General features: G+C 43.2%; 1 protein-coding gene across 1 annotated transcript; it reads left to right on the top strand.

The window, feature by feature from the left end:
* Positions 1-12: 12 nt before the first annotated feature.
* On the top strand, positions 13-23,344 carry LOC121552389 (SNW domain-containing protein 1). The gene is made up of 13 exons (XM_041865277.1): positions 13-66; positions 589-742; positions 1,015-1,176; positions 1,739-1,941; positions 10,927-11,031; positions 11,620-11,689; positions 11,883-11,948; positions 13,373-13,489; positions 13,800-13,944; positions 14,595-14,697; positions 15,524-15,641; positions 15,785-15,948; positions 22,413-23,344. Exons 1-13 carry the CDS (start codon positions 53-55, stop codon positions 22,603-22,605), a joined length of 1,614 nt encoding a protein of 537 aa, XP_041721211.1. The 5' UTR covers positions 13-52; the 3' UTR covers positions 22,606-23,344.
* Positions 23,345-25,500: the final 2,156 nt, after the last annotated feature.

Raw genomic sequence — 25,500 nt, 5'->3', positions numbered from 1 at the left:
AACGTCGAAGCAGACATCGCGAGATCATAGACATTGTGTGGAATAAATTAAAATGTCGCTGACGAGGTGAGTATTGTGGAAAGGTCTTATTTATATTTTACATAATGTAAAACAATTGCAATCAGACGTTTAAGTGGTAAAAATGCATGTTACGACATGGCCACTATATTATGTAACGTTACTAAGGTTTTACTACCATATTATTGCTATGAAATCGATGTTTTGTTCTTTAGCATATAGCTAGCTAGTCCTGGCCTACGTTAGTTAGTTACTAGTAGCTGGTCTCTTACCGGTTTCTTGTTTTGGGGTTTAACTAGTTATTTGGTGAATCGGGGTCAGGGTTATTAGTACCTGTACCTTTACGTTACTACTGCAAACAAAAGCTTGTGTTTTGTCTCAAAACAAGTATTTGCAGCTAACACATGCACTGTCCACGTACGCTACTGTAACTACGTACAGTAAGGAACGTTAACTACGTTATCCTAACGTTCGATGGCCTTGTTTACAGTCGAGATGTCGGAAGGGGAAATCCCTAGCTAATAGTGAAAGAAGAATGACAATTTAGTATTTTGTTTTTTTTACCTGCAGCTTCCTACCGGCGCCGACTCAGCTGTCCCAGGACCAGCTGGAGTCCGAGGAGAGGGCCCGGGCACAGAGGTCCCACTCCACCGCCCTCGTCTCCTCCCGCAGAGAACCCCCTCCCTACGGCTACAGGAAGAGCTGGGTGCCCCGCTCTCTGGAAGTACTAAGCTTAATCCATACCTAGTTTAATGATGGATTCAGTTAACCTGTGTTATTGTTGGTGTTGTGTTAGAAATGACACCCTGAATGTTCAGAAAAGAGATGTCATGTGAAACAGTTAGAGAACCTCATCTCTAACGGCTTTACATAGCTTTTTCCTCTCAGTTTGTGTGTTGGACTCCCCTGTGTTGTAGGACAGTGGAGATGGGTACAGCTGCATATTGCGTCTTACTACTAGTCTCTCTGTGTTTGACACCCACCCTTGTGTTGTAGGACTTTGGAGATGGCGGTGCGTTCCCTGAGATCCACGTGGCTCAGTTCCCTCTGGAGATGGGCAGAAGGAAGAAAACCTCCAACGCCCTGGCTGTACAGGTGGACGCTGAGGGCAAGATCAAATACGACGCCATCGCCAGACAGGGACAGGGCAAGGACAAGGTAAGAATATGAATAGATATCCAGCTGGTCTGCTTGGTTTACCTAGATCTACAATGTAGTTGTAGGTACGAGACATTCTCAGATGAGTCTGTGACATCAAGTAAGCCATTTGGTCATTTTCATTTGGATTTATTTTACATTTTTTACATAAGTAATTTAGCAGACACTCTTATCCAGAACGACTTACAGTAGTGAGTGCATACTTTTTTCATGCTGGTCCCCCGTGGGAATCAAACCCACAACCCACAACCCTGGCTTTGCAAGCGCCATGCTGTACCAACAGAGCCACACGGGACCATGACCTTGGGGCCGAAATTGCCTATGAATAGTTGTGCCCACATGTTTGTTTTATAGAGCCGTGGTCTCCAGACCTTTTCTGTGCTGTGACCCACCATAGTTATGTTTTTGTTATTGTCATCTAGTTACCAAGTAAACAAAGCTGTTTCTTGCCAAGATCCTGTGTTAAACTAAGAGCCATCATTTGAATAAAAGCTGTCACAGAGGACCTGTGTACAGTTCAGTTTCTATATGTTCAGCTGTCTCCTCTTTTCTCCCTGTGCAGGTGATCTTCAGTAAGTACACAGACCTGCTTCCTAAGGAAGTGCTGAACGACGATGCCCCAGAGCTGCAGAAGCCTGACGAGGAGGCTGTCAAAGAGCTGACAGAGAAGACCCGTGATGCTCTGATGAAGCAGGTCTCTCAGAAGATAGCTGCAGCTATGCCTGTGAGGGCAGCTGACAAACAGGCCCCAGCACAGTACATCAGGTACGGTTTTTAAATGTGATGGATGATGCCAACTGTTATTAATGAGTTTCTCCCTTTTCAAAATGGAAGATAATATAGGGTGTTCAACCATAAAATGCTTAATTCATTCAAGGTTTATACAAATGTGTGCATTCAATAGAAAACTCCATCAGAAAAACAATAGTCCAAACCCAATGTCTCTACCATATACAGTGCTATGAAAAAGTATTTGCCCCCTTTCTAATTTTGCATATTTGTGATACTGAATGTTATCAGATCTTCAACCAAAACCTAATATTAGATAAAGGGAACATAAGTGAACCATTAACACAACAATTACATATTTATTTCATTTATTTCATAAACAAAGTTATGCAACACCCAATTCCCCTGTGTGAAAAAGTAATTGCCCCCTTACACTCAATAACTGGTTGAGCCACCTTTAGCTGCAATGACTCCAACCAAATGCTTCCTGTAGTTGTTGATCAGTCTCTCACGTCGCTGTGGAGGAATTTTGGCCCACTCTTCCATGCAGAACTGCTTTAACTCAGTGACGTGTGGGTTTACAAGCATGAACTGCTCGTTTCAAGTCCTGCCACATCATCTCAAATGGGATTAGGTCTGGACTTTGACTAGGCCATTCCAAAACTTCCAATTTGTTGCTTTTTAGCAATTTTCATGTAGACTTGATTGTGTGTTTTGGATCATTGTCTTGCTGCATGACCCAGCTGCACTTCAGCTTCAGCTCACAGACGGATGGTCTGACATTCTCCTGTACAATTCTCTGATACAGAGCAGAATTCATGGTTCCTTCTATTAAGGCAAGTCGTCCAGGTCCTGAGGCAGCAAAGCATCCCCAAACCATCACACCACCACCACCATGCTTGACCTTTGGTATGATGTTCTTACTGTGGAATGCAGAGTGTGGTTTGCGCCAGGCATTACTGGAACCATGTCATCCAAGACCATGTGAGAGACTGATCAACAACTACAGGAAGCATTTGGTTGGCGTCATTGCAGCTAAAGGTGGCACAACCAGTTATTGAGTGTAAGGGGGCAATTACTTTTTCACACAGGGGAATTGGGTGTTGCATAACTTTGTTTATGAAATAAATATGTAATTGTTGTGTTAATTGTTCACTTATGTTCCCTTTATCTAATATTAGGTTTTGGTTGAATATCTGATAACATTCAGTATCACAAATATGCAAAAGTAGAGAAAATTAGAAAGGGGGCAAATACTTTTTTATAGCACTGTATAGTTCAAAAGTTACCGACGATTTACTCTGAGAATTTAGCATGTTTATAGTGAATGGAATGTCATCACAGGCATGATCAAAAAGTGGTCAATGCTCAATAGAACTCTGGCACTGCTCTGCGGCAGAACGGCGCTAACGTCAACTGACAAGCTAACTAGTGGCTGCAGGTTCGTGAGTGAAAACATGCTCTTTTTCTAAGTTAAATCCGCTGAATACAATACTAAATAAGAGCTAAATATATATTTACACTACATTAGCAAAAGTATGTGGACACTTACTCGTCGAACATCTCATTCCAAAATCATGGGCATTGATATGGTGTTTGTCCCCCCTTTGCTGCTATAACAGCCTCCACTCCTATGGGAAGGCTTTCCACTAGATATTGGAACATTGCTGCACGGACTTGCTTCCATTCAGCCACAATCATTAGAGGTCGGGCACTGATGTTGGATGATTAGGCCTGGCTCGCGGTCGGTGTTCCAATATATCCCAAAGCTGTTCAATGGGGTTGAGATCAGGGCTCTGTGCAGGCAAGTCAAGTTCTTCCACACAGATCTCGGCAAACCATTTCTGTATGGACATCTCATTGTGCACGGGGGCATTGTCATGCTGAAACAGGAAAGGGCCTTCCCCAAACTGTTGCCACAAGGTTGAAAGCACAGAATCGTCTACAATGTCATTGTATGCTGTAGCATTAAGATTTCACTTCACTGGAACTAAGGGGCCTAGCCCGAACCATGAAAACAGCCCCAGAACATTATTCCTTGTCCACCAAACTTTCCTGGCATCCGCCAAACCCAGATTCGTCCGTCGGACTGCCAGATGGTGAAGTGCAAGTCATCACTCCAGAGAACGTGTTTCCACTGCTCCAGAGTCCAATGGCGGCGAGCTTCACACGTCTCCAGCCGATGCTTGGCATTGCGCATGGTGATCATAAGCTTGTGTGCGGCTGCTCGGCCATGGAAACCCATTTCAAGAAGCTCCCGACGAACAGTACATACACTTAGGTTGGAGTCATTAAAACTCGTTTTTCAACCACTCCACAAATGTCTTTTTAACAAACTATAGTTTTGGCAAGTCGGTTAGGACATATACTTTGTGGATGACACAAGTAATTTTTCCAACAATTGTTTACAGACAGATTATTTCACTTATAATTCACTGTATCACAATTCCAGTGGGTCAGAAGGTTACATACACTAAGTTGACTGTGCCTTTAAACAGCTTGGAAAATTCCAGAAAATGTTGTCATGGCTTTAGAAGCTTCTGATAGGCTAATTGACATCATTTGAGTCAATTGGACGTGTACCTGTGGATGTATTTCAAGGCCTACCTTCAAACTCAGTGCCTCTTTGCTTGACATCATGGGAAAATCAAAAGAAATCAGCCAAGACCTCAGAAAAATTATTGTAGACCTCCACAAGTCTGGTTCATCCTTGGGAGCAATTTCCAAACGCCTGAAGGTATCACGTTCATCTGTACAAACAATAGTACGCAAGTATAAACACCATGGGACCACGCAGCCGTCATACCGCTCAGGAAGGAGACGTTGTCTCCTAGAGATGAACGTACTTTGGTGCGAAAAGTGCAAATCAATCCCAGAACAACAGCAAAGGACCTTGTGAAGATGCTGGAGGAACAGGTACAAAAGTATCTATATTCACAAAATAGATGGCATCATGAGGAAGGAAAATTATGTGTATATATTGAAGCAACATCTCAAGACATCAGTCAGGAAGTTAAAGCTTGGTCGCAAATGGGTCTTCCAAATGGACAATGACCCCAAGCATACTTCTAAAGTTGTGGCAAAATGGCTTAAGGACAACAAAGTCAAGATATTGGAGTGGCCATCACAAAGCCCTGACCTCAATCCTATAGAAAATGTGTGGGCAGAACTGAAAAGGTGTGTGTATGAGCAAGGAGGCCTACAAACCTGACTCAGTTACACCAGTTCTGTCAGGAGGAATGGGCCAAAATTCACCCAACTTATTGTGGGAAGCTTGTGGAAGGCTACCCAAAATGTTTGACTCAAGTTAAACAATTTTAAAGGCAATGTTACCAAATACTAATTGAGTGTATGTAAACTTCTGACCCACTGGGAATGTGATGAAAGAAATAAAAGCTGAAATAAATCATTCTCTCTACTATTCTGACATTTACATTTACATTTGAGTCATTTAGCAGACGCTCTTATCCAGAGCGACTTACAGTTAGCACATACATTATTTTATCGAACCCACAACCCTGGCGTTGCAAACGCCATGCTCTACCAACTGAGCTACATCCCCTGCCGGCCATTCCCTCCCCTACCCTGGACGACGCTGGGCCAATTGTGCGCCGCCCCATGGGTCTCCCGGTTGCGGCCGGCTACGACAGAGCCTGGATTCGAACCAGGATCTCTAGTGGCACAGCTAGCACTGCGATGCAGTACATTTCACATTCATTAAAATAAAGTGGTGATTCTAACTGACCTAAGACAGGGAATTTTTACTAGGATAAAATGTCAGGAATTGTGAAAAACTGAGTTTAAATGTATTTGGCTAAGGTGTATGTAAACTTCCAATTTCAACTGTGTGTATATATATATGTATACATATACAGTGGGGAAAAAAGTATTTAGTCAGCCACCAATTGTGCAAGTTTTCCCACTTAAAAAGATGAGAGGCCTGTAATTTGCATCATAGGTACACGTCAACTATGACAGACAAAATGAGAATTTTTTTTTCCAGAAAATCACATTGTAGGATTTTTAATGAATTTATTTGCAAATTATGGTGGAAAATAAGTATTTGGTCAATAACAAAAGTTTCTCAATACTTTGTTATATAGCCTTTGTTGGCAATGACACAGGTCAAACGTTTTCTGTAAGTCTTCACAAGGTTTTCACACACTGTTGCTGGTATTTTGGCACATTCCTCCATGCAGATCTCCTCTAGAGCAGTGATGTTTTGGGGCTGTCACTGGGCAACACAGACTTTCAACTCCCTCCAAAGATTTTCTATGGGGTTGAGATCTGGAGACTGGCTAGGCCACTCCAAGACGTTGAAATGCTTCTTATGAAGCCACTCCTTCGTTGCCCGGGCGGTGTGTTTGGGATCATTGTCATGCTGAAAGACCCAGCCACGTTTCATCTTCAATGCCCTTGCTGATGGAAGGAGGTTTTCACTCAAAATCTCACGATACATGGCCCCATTCATTCTTTCCTTTACACGGATCAGTCGTCCTGGTCCCTTTGCAGAAAAACAGCCCCCAAAGCATGATGTTTCCACCCCCATGCTTCACAGTAGGTATGGTGTTCTTTGGATGCAACTCAGCATTCTTTGTCCTCCAAACCACGACGACTTGAGTTTTTACCAAAAAGTTCTATTTTGGTTTCATCTGACCATATGACATTCTCCCAATCCTCTTCTGGATCATCCAAATGCACTCTAGCAAACTTCAGACGGGCCTGGACATGTACTGGCTTAAGCAGGTGGACACGTCTGGCACCGCAGGATTTGAGTCCCTGGCGGCGTAGTGTGTTACTGATGGTAGGCTTTGTTACTTTGGTCCCAGCTCTCTGCAGGTCATTCACTAGGTCCCCCCGTGTGGTTCTGGGATTTTTGCTCACCGTTCTTGTGATCATTTTGACCCCACGGGGTGAGATCTTGCATGGAGCCCCAGATTGAGGGAGATTATCAGTGGTCTTGTATCTCTTCCATTTCCTAATAATTGCTCCCACAGTTGATTTCTTCAAACCAAGCTGCTTACCTATTGCAGATTCAGTCTTCCCAGCCTGGTGCAGGTCTACAATTTTGTTTCTGGTGTCCTTTGACAGCTCTTTGGTCTTGGCCATAGTGGAGTTTGGAGTGTGACTGTTTGAGGTTGTGGACAGGTGTCTTTTATACTGATAACAAGTTCAAACAGGTGCCATTAATACAGGTAACGAGTGGAGGACAGAGGAGCCTCTTAAATAAGAAGTTACAGGTCTGTGAGAGCCAGAAATCTTGCTTGTTTGTAGGTGACCAAATACTTATTTTCCACCATAATTTGCAAATAAATTCATTAAAAATCCTACAATGTGATTTTCTGGAAAAAAAATTCTCAATTTGTCTGTCATAGTTGACGTGTACCTATGATGAAAATTACAGGCCTCTCTCATCTTTTTAAGTGGGAGAACTTGCACAATTGGTGGCTGACTAAATACTTTTTTCCCCCACTGTAAACACTACCAGTCAAAAGTGTGGACACCTACTCGTTCAAGGGTTTTTCTTTATTTTTACGATTTTTTACATTGTAGAATAATAGTGAAGAGATCAACTATGAAATAACACATATGGAATCATGTAGTAACCAAAGAAGTGTTAAACAAATCAAAATATTTTATATTTGAGATTCTTCAAATAGCCACCCTTTGCCTTGATGACAGCTTTGCACATTCTTGGCATTCTCTCAACCAGCTTCATGAGGTTGTCACCTGGAATGCATTTCAATTAACAGGTGTGCCTTGTTAAAAGTTAATTTGTGGAATTTCTTTCCTTCTTAATGCATTTGAGCCAATCAGTTGTGTTGTGACAAGGTAAGGGGGGTATACAGAAGATGGCCCTAATTGGTAAAACACGAAGTCCATATAATGGCAAGAAAAGCTCAAATAAGCAAAGAGAAACGACAGTCCATCATTACTTTAAGACATGAAGGTCAATCAATATGGACAATTTCAAGAACTTTGAAAGTTTCTTCAAGTGCAGTCCCAAGCAGGTCTCTTCTTCTTATTGGTGTCCTTTAGTAGTGGTTTCTTTGCAGCAATTCAACCATGAAGGCCTGATTCACACAGTCCCCTCTGAACAGTTGATATTGAGATGTATGTTACTTGAACTCTGTGAAGCAGTTATTTGGCCTGCAATTTCTGAGTCTGTTAACTCTAATGAACATATCCTTTGCAGCAAAGGTAATTCTGGGTCTTCCATTCCTGTGGCTTGATGATTTTTGCGACTGCGCTTGATGATTTTTGCGACTGCACTTGAAGAAACTTTCAAAGTTCTTGAAATGTTCCGTATTGACTGACCTTTACGTCTTAAAGTAATGATGGACTGTTGTTTGTCTTTGCTTATTTGAGCTGTTCTTGCCATAATATGGATTTGGTCTTTTAACAAATAGGGCTATATTCTGTAAACCCTCTACCTTGTCACAGCACAACTGATTGGCTCAAACGTATTAAGAAGGAAATAAATTCCACAAATTAACTTTTAAGAAGGCACACCTGTTATTTGAAATGCATTCCAGGTGACTACCTCATGAAGCTGGTTGAGAGAATGCCAAGCGTGTGCAAAGCTGTCATCAAGGCAAAGGGTGGCTATTTGAAGAATCTCAAATATAAAATATTTTGATTTGTTTAACACTTTTTTGGTTACTACATGATTCCATATGTGTTCTTTCATTGTTTTGATGTCTTCACTATTATTCTACAATGTAAAATCTTTTAAAAATAAAAAATAACCCTTGAATGAGTAGGTGTGTCCAGTCTTTTGACTGGTAGTGTATATATAATATATACAAACAAACACACACACACACAAAGCAAAATACTGAATTTCAATATCCACCCTCCGCAAAGACAATCTGTTCCTGTTTTCATTGTGTATTTCTGAGTCTTTCCCTTTAAATCGCCATAGAAACGCAGATTGATCGTGGTTTTAGGCAATGAAAACCAAGGATCTGGAGGTGAAAATTACGAAGGTATCAAGTTGATTTTGATTTGTCCAACCAGCAGAAACACCTCCAAATGGTCTCACCTCACCACATATGGAAGAGATACAACCAAGAGCGTCGCAGTCTAAACTAGCAACGGTCACCTCAAATTAACATTCTTATTTCATCAACACTGTCAAGTACAAGTATGTTAAGGTTATAATATTGTATAGAACAATCTAATGATTAATTCTATGTAATTTATAATGACATAGGGCAAAGAAAACAACAATGTTAATTTCAAAGCACCCTCTTGAATTGCCCCGTTTTTCTCTACATTGTACAGCAGTGAGTGAACGCCCTAGATAATAAGACTAGGCTATATAAATCCTGTCATCATGGGCAGTAAGGAAAGCAAAAGGAGGACTAGGCCACACGCTGTATAACATACACTGCTCAAAAAAATAAAGGGAACACTAAAATAATACATCCTAGATCTGAATGAATGAAATAATCTTATTAAATACTTTTTTCTTTACATAGTTGAATGTGCTGACAACAAATCACACAAAAATTATCAATTGAAATCAAATTTATCAACCCATGGAGGTCTGGATTTGGAGTCACCCTCAAAATTAAAGTGGAAAACCACACTACAGGCTGATCCAACTTTGATGTAATGTCCTTAAAACAAGTCAAAATTAGGCTCAGTAGTGTGTGTGGCCTCCACGTGCCTGTATGACCTCCCTACAACGCCTGGGCATGCTCCTGATGAGGTGGCGGATGGTCTCCTGAGTGATCTCCTCCCAGACCTGGACTAAAGCATCCGCCAACTCCTGGACAGTCTGTGGTGCAACGTGGCGTTGGTGGATGGAGCGAGACATGATGTCCCAGATGTGCTCAATTGGATTCAGGTCTGGGGAACGGGCGGGCCAGTCCATAGCATCAATGCCTTCCTCTTGCAGGAACTGCTGACACACTCCAGCCACATGAGGTCTAGCATTGTCTTGCATTAGGAGGAACCCAGGGCCAACCGCACCAGCATGGGGTCTCACAAGGGGTCTGAGGATCTCATCTCGGTACCTAATGGCAGTCAGGCTACCTCTGGCGAGCACATGGAGGGCTGTGTGGCCCCCCAAAGAAATGCCACCCCACACCATGACTGACCTACCGCCAAACCGGTCATGCTGTAGGATGTTGCAGGCAGCAGAACGTTCTCCACGGCGTCTCCAGACTCTGTCACGTCTGTCACGTGCTCAGTGTGAACCTGCTTTAATCTGTGAAGAGCACAGGGCGCCAGTGGCGAATTTGCCAATCTTGGTGTTCTCTGGCAAATGCCAAACATACTGCACGGTGTTGGGCTGTAAGCACAACCCCCACCTGTGGACGTCGGGCCCTCATACCACCCTCATGGAGTCTGTTTCTGACCTTTTGAGCAGACACATGCACATTTGTGGCCTGCTGGAGGTCATTTTGCAAGGCTCTGGCAGTGCTCCTCCTTGCACAAAGGCGGAGGTAGCAGTCCTGCTGCTGGGTTGTTGCCCTCCTACGGCCTCCTCCACGTCTCCTGATGTACTGGCCTGTCTCCTGGTAGCGCCTCCATGCTCTGGACACTACGCTGACAGACACAGCAAACCTTCTTGCCACAGCTCGCATTGATGTGCCATCCTGGATGAGCTGCACTACCTGAGCCACTTGTGTGGGTTGTAGACTCCGTCTCATGCTACCACTAGAGTGAAAGCACCGCCAGCATTCAAAAGTGACCAAAACATCAGCCAGGAAGCATAGGAACTGAGAAGTGGTCTGTGGTCACCACCTGCAAAACCAGTCCTTTATTGGGGGTGTCTTGCTAATTGCCTATAATTTCCACCTGTTGTCTATTCCATTTGCACAACAGCATGTGACATTTATTGTCAATCAGTGTTGCTTCCTAAGTGGACAGTTTAATTTCACAGAAGTGTGATTGACTTGGAGTTACATTGTGTTGTTTAAGTGTTCCCTTAATTTTTTTGAGCAGTGTATGTAGGCCTTCATTCATACAGCGTCATACAGATTCTGATACCTTGTATTATTTCCCCAGGTACACTCCGTCCCAGCAGGGCGTGGCCTTCAACTCGGGGGCCAAACAAAGGGTCATCCGTATGGTGGAGATGCAGAAGGACCCCATGGAGCCCCCACGCTTCAAGTAAGTACATTCCCACCAGCGTTGCTGACTAAACTCATAACTGACTGAACTTAAAACTTATGTGCTTGTCACTTTCACTATCTTGCTATAGACTGGTTAGCTGACAACGTCACGGAAACGATGCGCACGCTTCAATGTGGCAGAAGGCTGTGTGTTGTTGTGATTCTGGATGGCCAGATAGCTAGCAACAATGACAAGAAGCTGCCATGTGGGGAATCGTAGGTGGCTCATTTCAGCTAGTTTTATCTCGTACCTGATACCATGTCTTGTTTTGAGGTGTTTTGACAGATGGTTAAAATTAGCTAGCTAGCTAACAAGCAACTGTAACAATGTATTTGAGAGACAACAAGTGGTCATTGTGCAAATGTCCAATGTTTTTTGAAAAAAAAATACATCAGATATAGCTTACATGTTGTCAACAATCTAAGCCAACCTCGTCTGTTTTGCCCCATAGTTGCGCACGTGTTGGTTTTGATACTTAACAACCAACCTGTCTGTGCTAGAGTAACTTGAGTCATGCACATCCCTAAACAAAGCTAGAAGCACTCTCGCTTACTAGGATGTGAAATGTAAATGTTGCTATTCCAGGATCAATAAGAAGATTCCTCGTGGACCTCCCTCCCCTCCTGCACCTGTCATGCACTCACCAAGCAGAAAGGTACCATTGGGGTTCAGACAGACTTAACTGATCTCAAGATTGAAGTTACTAGTTATGCTTTTATTACTTTAATAATGTGTAAAAGGATCCGATCAACTCGACACCTTTTAATGGCAAAATTAAATGTACTTTTTCTCTAGCTGTGTAAATGTTGAACAAAGATGTGACGTGTTTTCTCTCTCTGTCCTACTAGATGACAGTCAAGGAACAACAGGAGTGGAAGATTCCTCCCTGCATCTCAAACTGGAAGAACGCAAAGGTACTAACTCTGCTCACTCCCTCTGGAGACACTAGTGAAATCAATGGGAGGTTGTTTGTATGAGGTCAAGATTGCTGACATTGTAAGTACACTCCTGTGTTCAATGACTAGGGGTTGTTATGACTGCCTAAAGCAAAGTTGTATAATGCACTATACTTTCATTATAAGGCATTATACAACGGGTGGGTCTAATCCTGAATGCTGATTTGGTTAAAACCGCATTCCAGCCGGTGTCTATTCCACAAGTTACCACCGGCTAAATCTATGACGTTAAAATGCCTATTTACTCTGTTCCATCTGACTGCGCAATCCACGGTCTCATCAGCCCAGCCAGGCAAGTTATAAACTTGATCTCCACTATAAAAAGCATCTAGACATTATCTCCCATTTCTTTTAGACTTACAGTTAGTTTTCAACAGCGGAGATTTGTATAAACATCGCTGTCTGTCTCTGACATTTGCAACATTGTTTCAATATTCAAATTCGATCTCCAGCTGCCCCATAGTAATGAACGTGTCGGGATGAGACAGGCAGGCAGGCAGCGTTTCTCAGCCAGTCGAAATCATGAATTAGCTGGCTTTAATAATAAAATACAAAAATGAAGGTAAACAAAACGCAGTGCATCTAGTTTGCAGTTTTTCCAGCTACAGTTTGCAGTTTTTCCAGCTACAGTTTGCAGTCTTTCCAGCTACAGTTTGCAGTCTTTCCAGCTTCAGTTTGAAGTGATTGTGTTAGCTGTGTTGTTGGCTAGCTCCTCTGAACAACAGTGTCCTGACGAGAGAACACATTTTCTATGCCAGGTGAAATCGCGCATCATTAGCTCATTGTTATGGATGCATCCAAATAAATGTCACTAGAAAACAGCTTAAACAAATGCAGCTACTTTGTTGTTATTCTGGCTGCACTGTTTGACGTGACTGTAAGTTAGCCGCAGTTGGCTAGCTAGCAAGCAAGGGATAAGAACGTTGCCAGCCAGTATGGCAATGGAACATTTAGAACCAACGACTGATACAGAACAAAAGACTGAACGACTGGGTCACGACTCTGGCAACCGAACCGATAGAACGAACGACCAGCCGATTTGGGTAGCAACCCTAGATTTGTGTCGGGATTATATCCTGTGGAAGGATGAAATGGTATGAATAAATTCACCAAAATAACGTTTTTAATGAAAATATGTCTCATTATTTGAGTATGTTGGAAACCCGTTGTATAAAAGTGATAATGCCCTCGAAGGCGGCGTTTTGGAGGATATATTGGCACGGTTTGCCGTCCCGAGACAAAGTCTCGGCCCTAACAAGACCTGTGCCAATATATGCTCCAAACACCGCCTTCGAGGGCATTATCACTTAATTATGTGTGAGTGTGTAATTCATAGAAAGTATTCCCAAAGTGAAGTCCTATGTTCTGTGTTTGTCTCCTAGGGTTACACCATCCCCCTGGACAAGCGTCTGGCGGCGGACGGTAGAGGACTGCAGACCGTTCACATCAATGAGAACTTTGCCAAACTGGCCGAGGCGCTCTACATCGCTGACAGAAAGGTACTCTGTTTGTGGTTTTGGGAACTGATGTTTGTCCTGTGCTTAGCGACTTCTCCGAGCCTCTCTGAAATATCAGTTTTTTGGTGAATGGTCATCTCTTTGTGTCCATTTCAAAGCCAACTTATTTTCTGTATGATATTGGCTCAAGCATTTAGTGATTCTCTCATCATAAAAAATAAGATTGTGTTTTCTCTTTGTTGTGTTGTGTCTAAGCCTATATGCCTCCAAGCCACACTTCCGCTAGTAGCCTAGTTTAGCATGTGATGTTGATTTAAATGAATGTAAACTAATTCTGTGTCACTGCATCCAGGCCAGAGAAGCTGTGGAGATGAGAGCCCAGGTGGAGAAGAAGATGGCCCAGAAAGAGAAGGAGAAGAAGGAGGAGAAGCTCAGAGAGCTGGCTCAGATGGCCCGAGACCGCAGGGCAGGGATCAAAGGTCACGGAGGAGACAAAGGTCAGTCCACAACCTCTTCCTGCTTGACCCTAACCACAGATCTAGGATCAGATCACCTGTTTGTGATTTCATGTTTTCCTGTACAAGGACTGCCAATGTAAAGTGTTGTAAAGTCATGTGGATAGTCTGACAAATCAGTCAATATATTTGAAATTAAATATACTGACAATGTTTAACCAAATGCAACATTGAGAAACACGAACCCATAGACCTTTCTCAGAATCTTGTCCAAGTAGCTGTGTGCATGCAGAGAGCAGACTACTCAACTGTCAGTCCTGATTATGTGTGAGTGAGGCGCCTGGTAACACCCTTTCGCTTCTCTCTCGTCCTCGCTCTCCATACCTCCCCTCTCTCTATCGTCACCCTGTACCTCTCTCTATCCCCTCTCTCCATACCTCCCCTCTCTCTATCGTCACCCTGTACCTCTCTATCCCCTCTCTCCATACCTCCCCTCTCTCTATCGTCACCCTGTACCTCTCTATCCCCTCTCTCCATACCTCCCCTCTCTCTATCGTCACCCTGTACCTCTCTCCATACCTCCCCTCTCTCTATCGTCACCCTGTACCTCTCTCCATACCTCCCCTCTCTCCATACCTCCCCTCTCTCCATACCTCCCCTCTCTTCTACGCCCCCTTTCTCTCCTGTGGCAGGTGGTGAGGACGGTGAGGCCAGGGAGCGTGACGAGATCCGCCATGACAGGAGGAAAGAGAGACAGCACGACAGGAACATCTCCAGAGCCGCCCCCGATAAGAGGTACATTCATTTTTAACAGCACGGAAAGACACACACACACCATGCCACGCCTCCACACATAGAAACACCATGCACACTGCCCACTCATACATCCACACACACAGACATATCCACACACACACACACACACCCTGCTGAATCATTCATGGTTCATCGGGAGCGCTGAAGGAACGCAGCTGGCCACAGAAGCACCCAGCCTAGACCCCCTGACCGTCCTGTCTGCTACAGCTGCAGTGTTTCAGAGATGGAGATCGAATGAGACCGAGAGGGAGACAGACAGAGACAAACAAAGAAAATGAGAGCGAGAAAGTTGGTGAGAGACAGACAGGGGGGATGGAGAGAGATTGGGCTACTCTACTCCAGTTGTCTGTCTCTGCAGTGGAGCTGTCAGATGATGGAAGGGGGAAGGAGGAGAGCGGTAGGAAGAAAGGAGGGAGACAGCCACTGATTACAACGACAGGCTTGACTGCTGGTTGTAAATGGCCTCATTATGAAGAGACGGTTAGCCCCGAGCGTCTACTTAACCTTGCAGTCACTTCTGCTAAAGCGATTATCTGCAGATATGTTGGGATTGTTATATGGTTAGCGGACAGTGATGTGCGGTTTGGTGCAACAACTCATTTCACACACAAGCTACAGAGGTTGGTGCGTTACATTTAGCTCGCGGGCTGGTGGGCTACCGCCCAAATATGTGCATTCCATTCTAGTACTCCTAAATTACAGCACCAGTCGAGCTAAAAAATCAAGCTCTCCCGTATCCATATGTTGTCTCTCTCTCGCCTTCCTCCTTAACTAACTGTCTGGTTTGGTTTATTCCCATCGTCAGGTCGAAGCTGCAGAGAGACCAGGACAGGGACGTCAGTGAGCTCATCGCTCTGGGTCAGCCCAACCCTAGAGCCTCCAGTGAGGCTCAGTACGACCAGAGACTGTTCAACCAGACCAAGGTGAGACACACACACCTGCTGTGCTGTCAGAGGTTATCCTCTAGTGGGGTTTCAACTAGAGCGATTTAAGATCTCACCTGTTACACTGTCTGTCCTTTGTTAAACCACTACTCTCGCCCTCCTCCCCATCCCTCTCCCCCCAGGGTATGGACAGCGGTTTTGCAGGCGGGGAGGATGAGATGTACAATGTGTACGACCAGCCGTTCAGGAGTGGCAGAGACATGGCCCAGAACATCTACCGGCCCACCAAGAGCTCTGACAAGGACATGTACGGAGATGACCTGGACACACTCATGCAGAGCAACAGGTACTACCTCCGTCTGTTATATTACCCTTCTGAATATAGCTTATACCAGGGCTCTCCAACCCTGTTCCTGGAGAGCTACCCTCCTGTAGGTTATCGCTTCAACCCCAGTTGTAATTAACCTGCTTCTGCTTATCAACCAGTTAATTTTTTTAATCTGGTGTGCTAGATTAGGTTTGGAGTGAACCTACAGGACGGTAGTTCTCCAGGAACAGGGTTGGAGAGAGACCTGGCCTATACTATATCCATATACAGTATATTACTGTATGTTGATGACCTGGTCACACTCGTGCAGAGCGACAGGTATCATAGGTCATCTGTTTCCGTGCCGCTGCTGCCTCTCAGGGGAGAGATGCAATCGACTGCTGAGAAATGCGATGTTTAAGCCTAATTTATACCCTACGTACGCAATGCAAGAACGTTGCAGTCTGTATGTGTAAGGACTGTAGTGATATTGCACCAAAGTGGATCATGCAGACGTCGATGGTATAGTGCGTATACCAGAACAGAGAGGCTTACTTCATATGTAGTATCACCCGAGTGGCGCAGTGGTCTAAGGCACTACATCGCAGTGCTAGCTGTGCCACTAGAGATCCTGGTTCGAATCCAGGCTCTGTCGTAGCTGGCCGCGACCGGGAGACCCATGGGGCGGCGCACAATTGGCCCAGCGTTGTCCAGGGTAGGGGAGGGAATGGCCGGCAGGGATGTAGCTCAGTTGGTAGAGCATGGTGTTTGCAACGCCAGGGTTGTGGGTTCGATTCCAGTATAAAAAAATTAAAATGTATGCACTAACTGTAAGTCGCTCTGGATAAGAGCGTCTGCTAAATGACTAAAATGTAAAATGTAGTATCTCTCCCCTAATGTCCATTATGTCTACTGAAATCCAGTCTCAGTTCGTTTTACTGGCTGGTGTATAGGATAGGATTCTTTATTGTTTTTCTACAGATAGCCTTATTAACAGTATAGAACAGTATTATCTGACAGATTGTTGCCATCACTGATATATTCTACCTGTTTTTTTCGATCACTTTGGGGAAATAATAAACCAAGAAAGTTAAATGGACAGCATTCCAAACAGTGCACATCAATACATACAGGTAACTGCCAAAATAAAGGAAACCCCCTAGAGTCGATGTCTGTGGCCCCGCAGAAATCTAATTAGCATCAAAATCCATCAGTTTAAGCTAGAGATATCTATCTAGATATCAATTTTTTGCATGGGCTGCGTCTCAATCCACAGTATCCGCCGATGTCGTCCTTCCGCATCTGCGTGAAAGGTGGCAGAGCTAGAGCTGTGTTTGTCAGACCATGAGACATCTTCTCACAAAAATGTATGTAGCGTCCAAACAGTTTGGCCAACAAACTATTATGACCTCTCTATGGAAAGATGAGACTCTCACGAACACAATGGTGTTGGTTTTACTCTAGGACGCCAACAAGCCTCACAAGATTATTCTGAAGGTATACGGGTACCAGTTTAAAAAATGAGTATATATGGAGTTGGTTTAGTGCCTAAAATAAGGAGTAAAATATGTCAACATAATGTTTCCTGATCTTTCTTTTATCTCTCAGATATAGGACGGACACTTCAGAACAAACTTCCTTTCAAAAAATGTTTTTCTTACTGTCTGTTTGTCCATGTATGAAGCTGTTATTCAATGCGTTTCTATGGGCTAATAGCAGAAAAGCCAAATTCAATGTTTCATAATTTTTTTCTATTTTTTTTTTTTATACCTTAAGGGGTCCTAAAACTCAAAATCAAATAGATAAATGATTCTTGGTATGACCATCTTAAAACAATTCCATATGTTAGCTTAGACACACCCTTTAAACCCCCTATGCTCCTTTTGAGACCTCTCAAAGTCACCGAGATCTCCTCTTCTAACCATGGTAGCTGAAATAATGGGCAACTGGGAATTTTTATACTGTGGGGAGAACAAGTATTTGATACACTGCCGATTTTGCAGGTTTTCCTACTTACAAAGCATGTAGAGGTCTGTAATTTTTATCATAGGTACACTTCAACTGTGAGAGACGGAATCTAAAACAAAAATCCAGAAAATCACATTGTATGATTTTGAAGTAATTAATTTGCATTTTATCGCATGACATAAGTATTTGGTACATCAGAAAAGCAGAACTTAATATTTGGAACAGAAACCTTTGTTTGCAATTACAGAGATCATACGTTTCCTGTAGGTCTTGACCAGGTTTGCACACACTGCAGCAGGGATTTTGGCCCACTCCTCCATACAGACCTTCTCCAGATCCTTCAGGTTTCGGTGCTGTCGCTGGGCAATACGGACTTTCAGCTCCCTCCAAAGATTTTCTATTGGGTTCAGGTCTGGAGACTGGCTAGGCCACTCCAGGACCTTGAGATGCTTCTTACGGAGCCACTCCTTAGTTGCCCTGGCTGTGTGTTTCGGGTCGTTGTCATGCTGGAAGACCCAGCCACGACCCATCTTCAATGCTCTTACTGAGGGAAGGAGGTTGTTGGACAAGATCTCGCGATACATGGCCCCATCCATCCTCCCCTCAATACGGTGCAGTCGTCCTGTCCCCTTTGCAGAAAAGCATCCCCAAAGAATGATGTTTCCACCTCCTTGCTTCACGGTTGGGATGGTGTTCTTGGGGTTGTACTCATCCTTCTTCCTCCAAACACGGAGAGTGGAGTTTAGACCTAAAAGCTATATTTTTGTCTCATCAGACCACATGACCGTCTCCCATTCCTCCTCTGGATCATCCAGATGGTCATTGGCAAACTTCAGACGGGCCTGGACATGCGCTGGCTTGAGCAGGGGGACCTTGCGTGCGCTGCAGGATTTTAATCCATGACGGCGTAGTGTGTTACTAATGGTTTTCTTTGAGACTGTGGTCCCAGCTCTCTTCAGGTCATTGACCAGGTCCTGCCGTGTAGTTCTGGGCTGATCTCTCACCTTCCTCATGATCATTGATGCCCCACGAGGTGAGATCTTGCATGGAGCCCCAGACCGAGGATGATTGACCGTCATCTTGAACTTCTTCCATTTTCTAATAATTGCGCCAACAGTTGTTGCCTTCTCACCAAGCTGCTTGCCTATTGTCCTGTAGCCCATCCCAGCCTTGTGCAGGTCTACAATTTTATCCCTGATGTCCTTACACAGCTCTCTGGTCTTGGCCATTGTGGAGAGGTTGGAGTCTGTTTGATTGAGTGTGTGGACAGGTGTCTTTATACAGGTCACGAGTTCAAACAGGTGCAGTTAATACAGGTAATGAGTGGAGAACAGGTGGGCTTCTTAAAGAAAAACTAACAGGTCTGTGAGAGTTGGAATTCTTACTGGTTGGTAGGTGATCAAATACTTATGTCATGCAATATAATGCAAATTAATTACTTAAAAATCATACAATGTGATTTTCTGGATTTTTGTTTTAGATTCTGTCTCTCACAGTTGAAGTGTACCTATAATAAAAATTACAGACCTCTACATGCTTTGTAAGTAGGAAAACCTGCAAAATCGGCAGTGTATCAAATACTTGTTCTCCCCACTGTACATGACCCATAGAGATGTATAGAGGACTCAACTAGGATCTAACCCATTTTAGCATGGACATTTCCATTGAGGGCTTCCACCATTTTTTAAGTAGTCAACTGGGTGGGGATTCCTATTGGTTGGGAACGATCAGCCAATGATCAGAGCATTGTCTTCTTCCAATTGGGTCCTATGGTTTGTAAATGGCTTTAACACTGCTATCTAGTGGCCACAATAAATGAATGGCACAATATTTGGTTCAGGATTCAAGCACTGCAGGCTGTGGATCACCAACATAAGCTTTACACTTTTTTCAAACACAAAATAAGAACATGTAATACTTTAAAATGGAGAGAGCCTCAATGGCGCTGCCCATGCTGTCACAGACGCCATAATGGGACAGATACAATGATGAGGCAACTCTTTCCATCTCTATGACATGTCCGCTAAGCATTGATGGTTTGTTAATTGCTTAAATAATTCAGGAACCACACTTATGTGGAAGCAGCTGCTTTCAATATACTTTGTATTACTAAAGTGTTTCCTTTATCAAATCACATTTTATTTGTCACATGCGCCGAATACAACAGGTTTAGGTAAACCTTACCGTGAAATGCTTACTTACAAGCCCTTAACCAACAATGCAGTTTAAAAAAAAGTCTGAAATGTGCTAAACAAACAAAAGGAAAAATAGTAACACTATAAAATAACAATAATGAGGATATATATACAAGGAGTACCGGTACCGAGTCAATGTGCAGTGGTACGAGTCAATCAAGGTAATTGAGGTAATATGTACACTACCGGTCAAAGGTTTTAGAACATCTACTCATTCAAGGGTTTTTGTTTCTTTTTACTATTTTCTACATTGTAGAATAATAGTGGAGACATCAAAACTATGAAATAACACATATGGAATCATGTAGTAACCAAAAAAGTGTTAAACAAATCAAAATATATTTTATATTTGAGATTCTTCAAATAGCCACCCTTTGCCTTGATGACAGCTTTGCACACTCTTGGCATTCTCTCAACCAGCTTCACCTGGAATGCTTTTCCAACAGTCTTGAATGCTGAGCACTTGTTGGCTGCTTTTCCTTCACTCTGCGGTCCGACTAATCTCAATTGGGTTGAGGTCAGGGGATTGTGGAGGCCAGGTCATCTGATGCAGCACTCCATCACTCTCCTTCTTGGTAAAATAGTCGTTACACAGCCTGGAGGTGTGTTGGGTCATTGTCCTGTTGAAAACAAATGATAGTCCCACTAAGGCCAAACCAGATGGGATGGCGTATTGCTGCAGAATGCTGTGGTAGCCATGCTGGTAAAATGTGCCTTGAATTCTAAATAAATCACAGACAGTGTCACCAGCAAAGCACCCCCACACCATAACCACCTCCATGCTTTACGGTGGGAAATACACATGCGGAGATCATCCGTTCACCCACACCGCGTCTCACAAAGACACAGCGGTTGGAACCAAAAATCTCCAATTTGGACTCCAGACCAAAGGACAAATTTCCACCGGTCTAATGACCATTGCTCGTGTTTCATGGCCGAAGCATGTCTCTTCTTCTTATTGGTGTTCTTTAGTAGTGGTTTCTTTGCAGCAATTCGACCATGAAGGCCTGATTCACACAGTCTCCTCTGAACAGTTGATGTTGAGATGTCTGTTACTTGAACTCTGTGAAGCGTTTATTTGGGCTGCAATTTCTGAGGCTGAGGTAACTCTGGGTCTTCCATTCCTGTGGCGGTCCTCATGAGAGCCAGTTTCATCATAGCGCTTGATGGTTTTTGCGACTGCACTTGAAGAAACTTTCAAAGTTCTTGAAAAGTTCCATATTGACTGACCTTCATGTCTTAAAGTAATGATGGACTGTTGTTTCTCTTTGCTTATTTGAGCTGTTCTTGCCATAATATGGACTTGGTATTTTACCAAATAGGGCGAACTTCTGTATACCCCCCCTACCTCGCCACAACACAACTGATTGGCTCAAATGCATTAAGAAGGAAAGAAATTCCACAAATTAACTTTTAACAAGGCACACCTGTTAATTGAAATGCATTCCAGGTGACTACCTCATGAAGCTGATTGAGAGAATGCCAAGAGTGTGCAAAGCTGTCATCAAGGCAAAGGGTGGCTATTTGAAGAATCTCAAATATAACATATATTTTGATTTGTTTAACACTTTTTTTTTTTTACTACATGATTCCATATGTGTTATTTCATAGTTTTGATGTCTTCACTATTATTCTACAATGTAGAACATTTTAAAAAGAAAGAAAAACCCTTGAATGAGTAGGTGTTATAAAACGTTTGACTGGTAGTGTACATCAGTGGAGGCTTCTGAGGAAAGGCCGGTTCATAATATTGTCTGGAATTGAGTAAATGGAATGACATCCAAACACATGGAAACCATTTTGATACCATTCCACTGATTCCACTCCAGCTATTACCACGAGCCCGTCCTCCCCAATTAAGGTGCCACCAACCTTCTGTGATGTACATGTAGGTAGGGGTGAAGTGACTATGCATAAATAATAAACAGAGTAGAGTGTGTGTGTGTGTGTTGGAGTGTCAGTGTTGTATATGTGAGTGTGTGGTTAGAGTCCAGTGATTGTACATCGAGCCTGGGCAAGAGAGTCAGTGCAAAAGATCATAATAAATAATAATCAAATAAAGGGTAATAATGCAAATAGTCCTGGTAGCTATTTGATTAACTGTTCAGCAGTCCTATGGCTTGGTGGAAGCTAGTTTATTTAACTAGTTAACTGTATATTGACACAGACCTGTATAAATAAACCATATAACCCTGCATTATACTTTCTATGGGTATAGAAAGTATAATTTTGGATCCATACCTACATGGATCCAAAACCCAACCATTTTCTTTGCCTCATTTTGTCTACTATTTCAGAAACATTCAAACATATCCTAACTCTCTCTCTCCCCTCTCCCAGATTTGTTCCTGACCGTGAGTTCTCTGGTACGGACCACGGTCCTCGTCGTGACGGCCCCGTCCAGTTTGAGGAGGATCCCTTCGGTCTGGACAAGTTTTTGGAGGAGGCTAAGCAGCACGGGGGCTCCAAGAGACCCTCCACCAGCAGAGGCTCCAAGGACTATGACCACGACAAGAAACGCAGGAAGGAGTGATGGAAACGAGACCGAGACCCTCGGTCTGGTGGGAAGGGAGGGTAGCGTTCAGTAGGCATAAAATGTTGGGAAATGTTTCAAAACGTCGAAGTTCAGAAGTCACTGAATGTGTTTTTTCACTAGAATGTAGTCCAATGAGAATGGGCCGTTTTTATTTTAAATTTGAAGCTGTTTTCTCCTTTCTATACCTACTGAACGTAATCCAGGGTTTTGGGAGGAGGGAGGGAAAGTTGGGGAAGAGAGGGGGAGGGAATGTTCGAGGAGGTAGGGAGAGTTGGGGAATACTGAGGGAGGTGGAGTTGGGGAAGTCTGAGGGAGAGTTGGGTCAGGACCCTGACTGGAACTATAGACATTCTGTGTGTGTGTGTGTTGTATGGCTGAACCCCCCCAGGAACTAGCAGGGATTATTTGTTGATAATGACCTTTTTCTGTACAGCATCCCTTCATCTTTACATACAGCACTATCTTGCCTGTAACGTGTGTTTTAAGTAAAGCCCCCTAGTATTTGTAAGCAATATTATTATGCCTGTGTGATATATGGTCTTTGATCTAGCAGCATTCCTGTGATGGAGTTTGATTGAATTCCCCTTTCAGGTCTTACGTGATCTACTCTAAGGCATCTTTAGAATAACTATACAACCTATGTTACTGGTGGGATACAATGTAAACCTACTCTAACTTGTACAGTACTACCACTGAATACATTTCATATAATGGAATAAACGTGTCTCTGTATTTACCCCAGAGAAGTCTGTGTTAGTAAATATTTTATAAACCTTTGTGATCAGATTTTAGAATGCAATTGTTGGGGTTTATTAGACACCAACCAGAAGAGAACAGACTATCTGACTCAAATTATTTCTGTTGCAACATTTTTTCTATTGCATGTGCTAATGAACATGACCCAGATGCATTTTCCTCAGTCAATTAATGCAGACCCTCTGTTAGGTGTATTCTTGTAATTGTTTTATTTAGAGCGCCACAGTTTCCCCTGCTTTTAATCTTGAATAATGCCTCAAATTTACATAAGATTAAATACCCTAAATGGAGGAGGACCCATCAATTCCCAAGCGTTACCAACGGATACAGTGGGGAAAAAAAGTATTTAGTCAGCCACCAATTGTGCAAGTTCTCCCACTTAAAAAGATGAGAGAGGCCTGTAATTTTCATCATAGGTACACGTCAACTATGACAGACAAAATGAGGAAAAAAAATCCAGAAAATCACATTGTAAGATTTTTTATGAATTTATTGGCATATGATGGTGGAAAATAAGTATTTGGTCAATAACAAAAGTTTCTCAATACTTTGTTATATACCCTTTGTTGGCAATGACACAGGTCAAACATTTTCTGTAAGTCTTCACAAGGTTTTCACACACTGTTGCTGGTATTTTGGCCCATTCCTCCATGCATATCTCCTCTAGAGCAGTGATGTTTTGGGGCTGTCGCTGGGCAACACAGACTTTCAACTCCCCTCCAAAGATTTTCTATGGGGTTGAGATCTGGAGACTGGCTAGGCCACTCCAGGACCTTGAAATGCTTCTTACGAAGCCACTCCTTCGTTGCCCGGGCGGTGTGTTTGGGATCATTGTCATGCTGAAAGACCCAGCCACGTTTCATCTTCAATGCCCTTGTTGATGGAAGGAGGGTTTCACTCAAAATCTCACGATACATGGCCCCATTCATTCTTTCCTTTACACGGATCAGTCGTCCTGGTCCCTTTGCAGAAAAACAGCCCCAAAGCATGATGTTTCCAACCCCATGCTTCACAGTAGGTATGGTGTTCTTTGGATGCAACTCAGCATTCTTTGTCCTCCAAACATGACGAGTTGAGTTTTTACCAAAAAGTTATATTTTGGTTTCATCTGACCGTATGACATTCTCCCAATCCTCTTCTGGATCATTCAAATGCACTTCAGACGGGCCTGGACATGTACTGGCTTAAGCAGGGGGACACGTCTCGCACTGCAGGATTTGAGTCCCTGGCGGTGTAGTGTGTTACTGATGGTAGGCTTTGTTACTTTGGTCCCAGCTCTCTGCAGGTCATTCACTAGGTCCCCCCGTGTGGTTCTGGGATTTTTGCTCACCGTTCTTGTGATCATTTTGACCCCACGGGGTGAGATCTTGCGTGGAGCCCCAGATCGAGGGAGATTATCAGTGGTCTTGTATGTCTTCCATTTCCTAATAATTGCTCCCACAGTTGATTTCTTCAAACCAAGCTGCTTACCTATTGCAGATTCAGTCTTCCCAGCCTGGTGCAGGTCTACAATTTTGTTTTTGGTATCCTTTGACAGCTCTTTGGTCTTGGCCATTGTGGAGTTTGGAGTGTGACTGTTTGAGGTTGTGGACCGGTGTCTTTTATACTGATAACAAGTTCAAACAGGTGCCATTAATACAGGTAACGAGTGGAGGACAGAGGAGCCTCTTAAAGAAGAAGTTACAGGTCTGTGAGAGCCAGAAATCTTGCTTGTTTGTAGGTGACCAAATACTTATTTTCCACCATAATTTGCAAATAAATTCATAAAAAATCCTACAATGGGATTTTCTGGATTTTTTTTTCTCAATTTGTCTGTCATAGTTGACGTGTACCTATGATGAAAATTACAGGCCTCTCTCATCTTTTTAAGTGGGAGAACTTGCACAATTGGTGGCTGACTAAATACTTTTTTTCCCCACTGTATATGAGGTGCTTCCCAAATGGCACCCTAATACCTACAGTGAGGAAAAAAAGTATTTGATCCCCTGCTGATTTTGTACGTTTGCCCACTGACAAAGACATGATCAGTCTATAATTTTAATGGTAGGTTTATTTGAACAGTGAGAGACAGAATAACAACTAAAAAATCCAGAGAAACGCATGTCAAAAATGTTATAAATTGATTTGCATTTTAAT

This window comes from Coregonus clupeaformis, chromosome 36 (assembly GCF_020615455.1).
Source record: "Coregonus clupeaformis isolate EN_2021a chromosome 36, ASM2061545v1, whole genome shotgun sequence".
Classification (NCBI taxonomy): domain Eukaryota; kingdom Metazoa; phylum Chordata; class Actinopteri; order Salmoniformes; family Salmonidae; genus Coregonus; species Coregonus clupeaformis.
Note: the sequence above shows the minus strand (reverse complement) of the source record. Positions and strands in the feature narration are given on the sequence as shown.

What these genes read in the sequence shown, in the direction of transcription:
- LOC121552389 (XM_041865277.1), top strand. An exon ending in ATGGAGCCCCCACGCTTCAA is followed by an intron (nt 11,032 to 11,619) that starts GTAAGTACATTC and finishes TTGCTATTCCAG; the next exon opens with GATCAATAAGAAGATTCCTC. An exon ending in AGAGCCGCCCCCGATAAGAG is followed by an intron (nt 14,698 to 15,523) that starts GTACATTCATTT and finishes TCCCATCGTCAG; the next exon opens with GTCGAAGCTGCAGAGAGACC.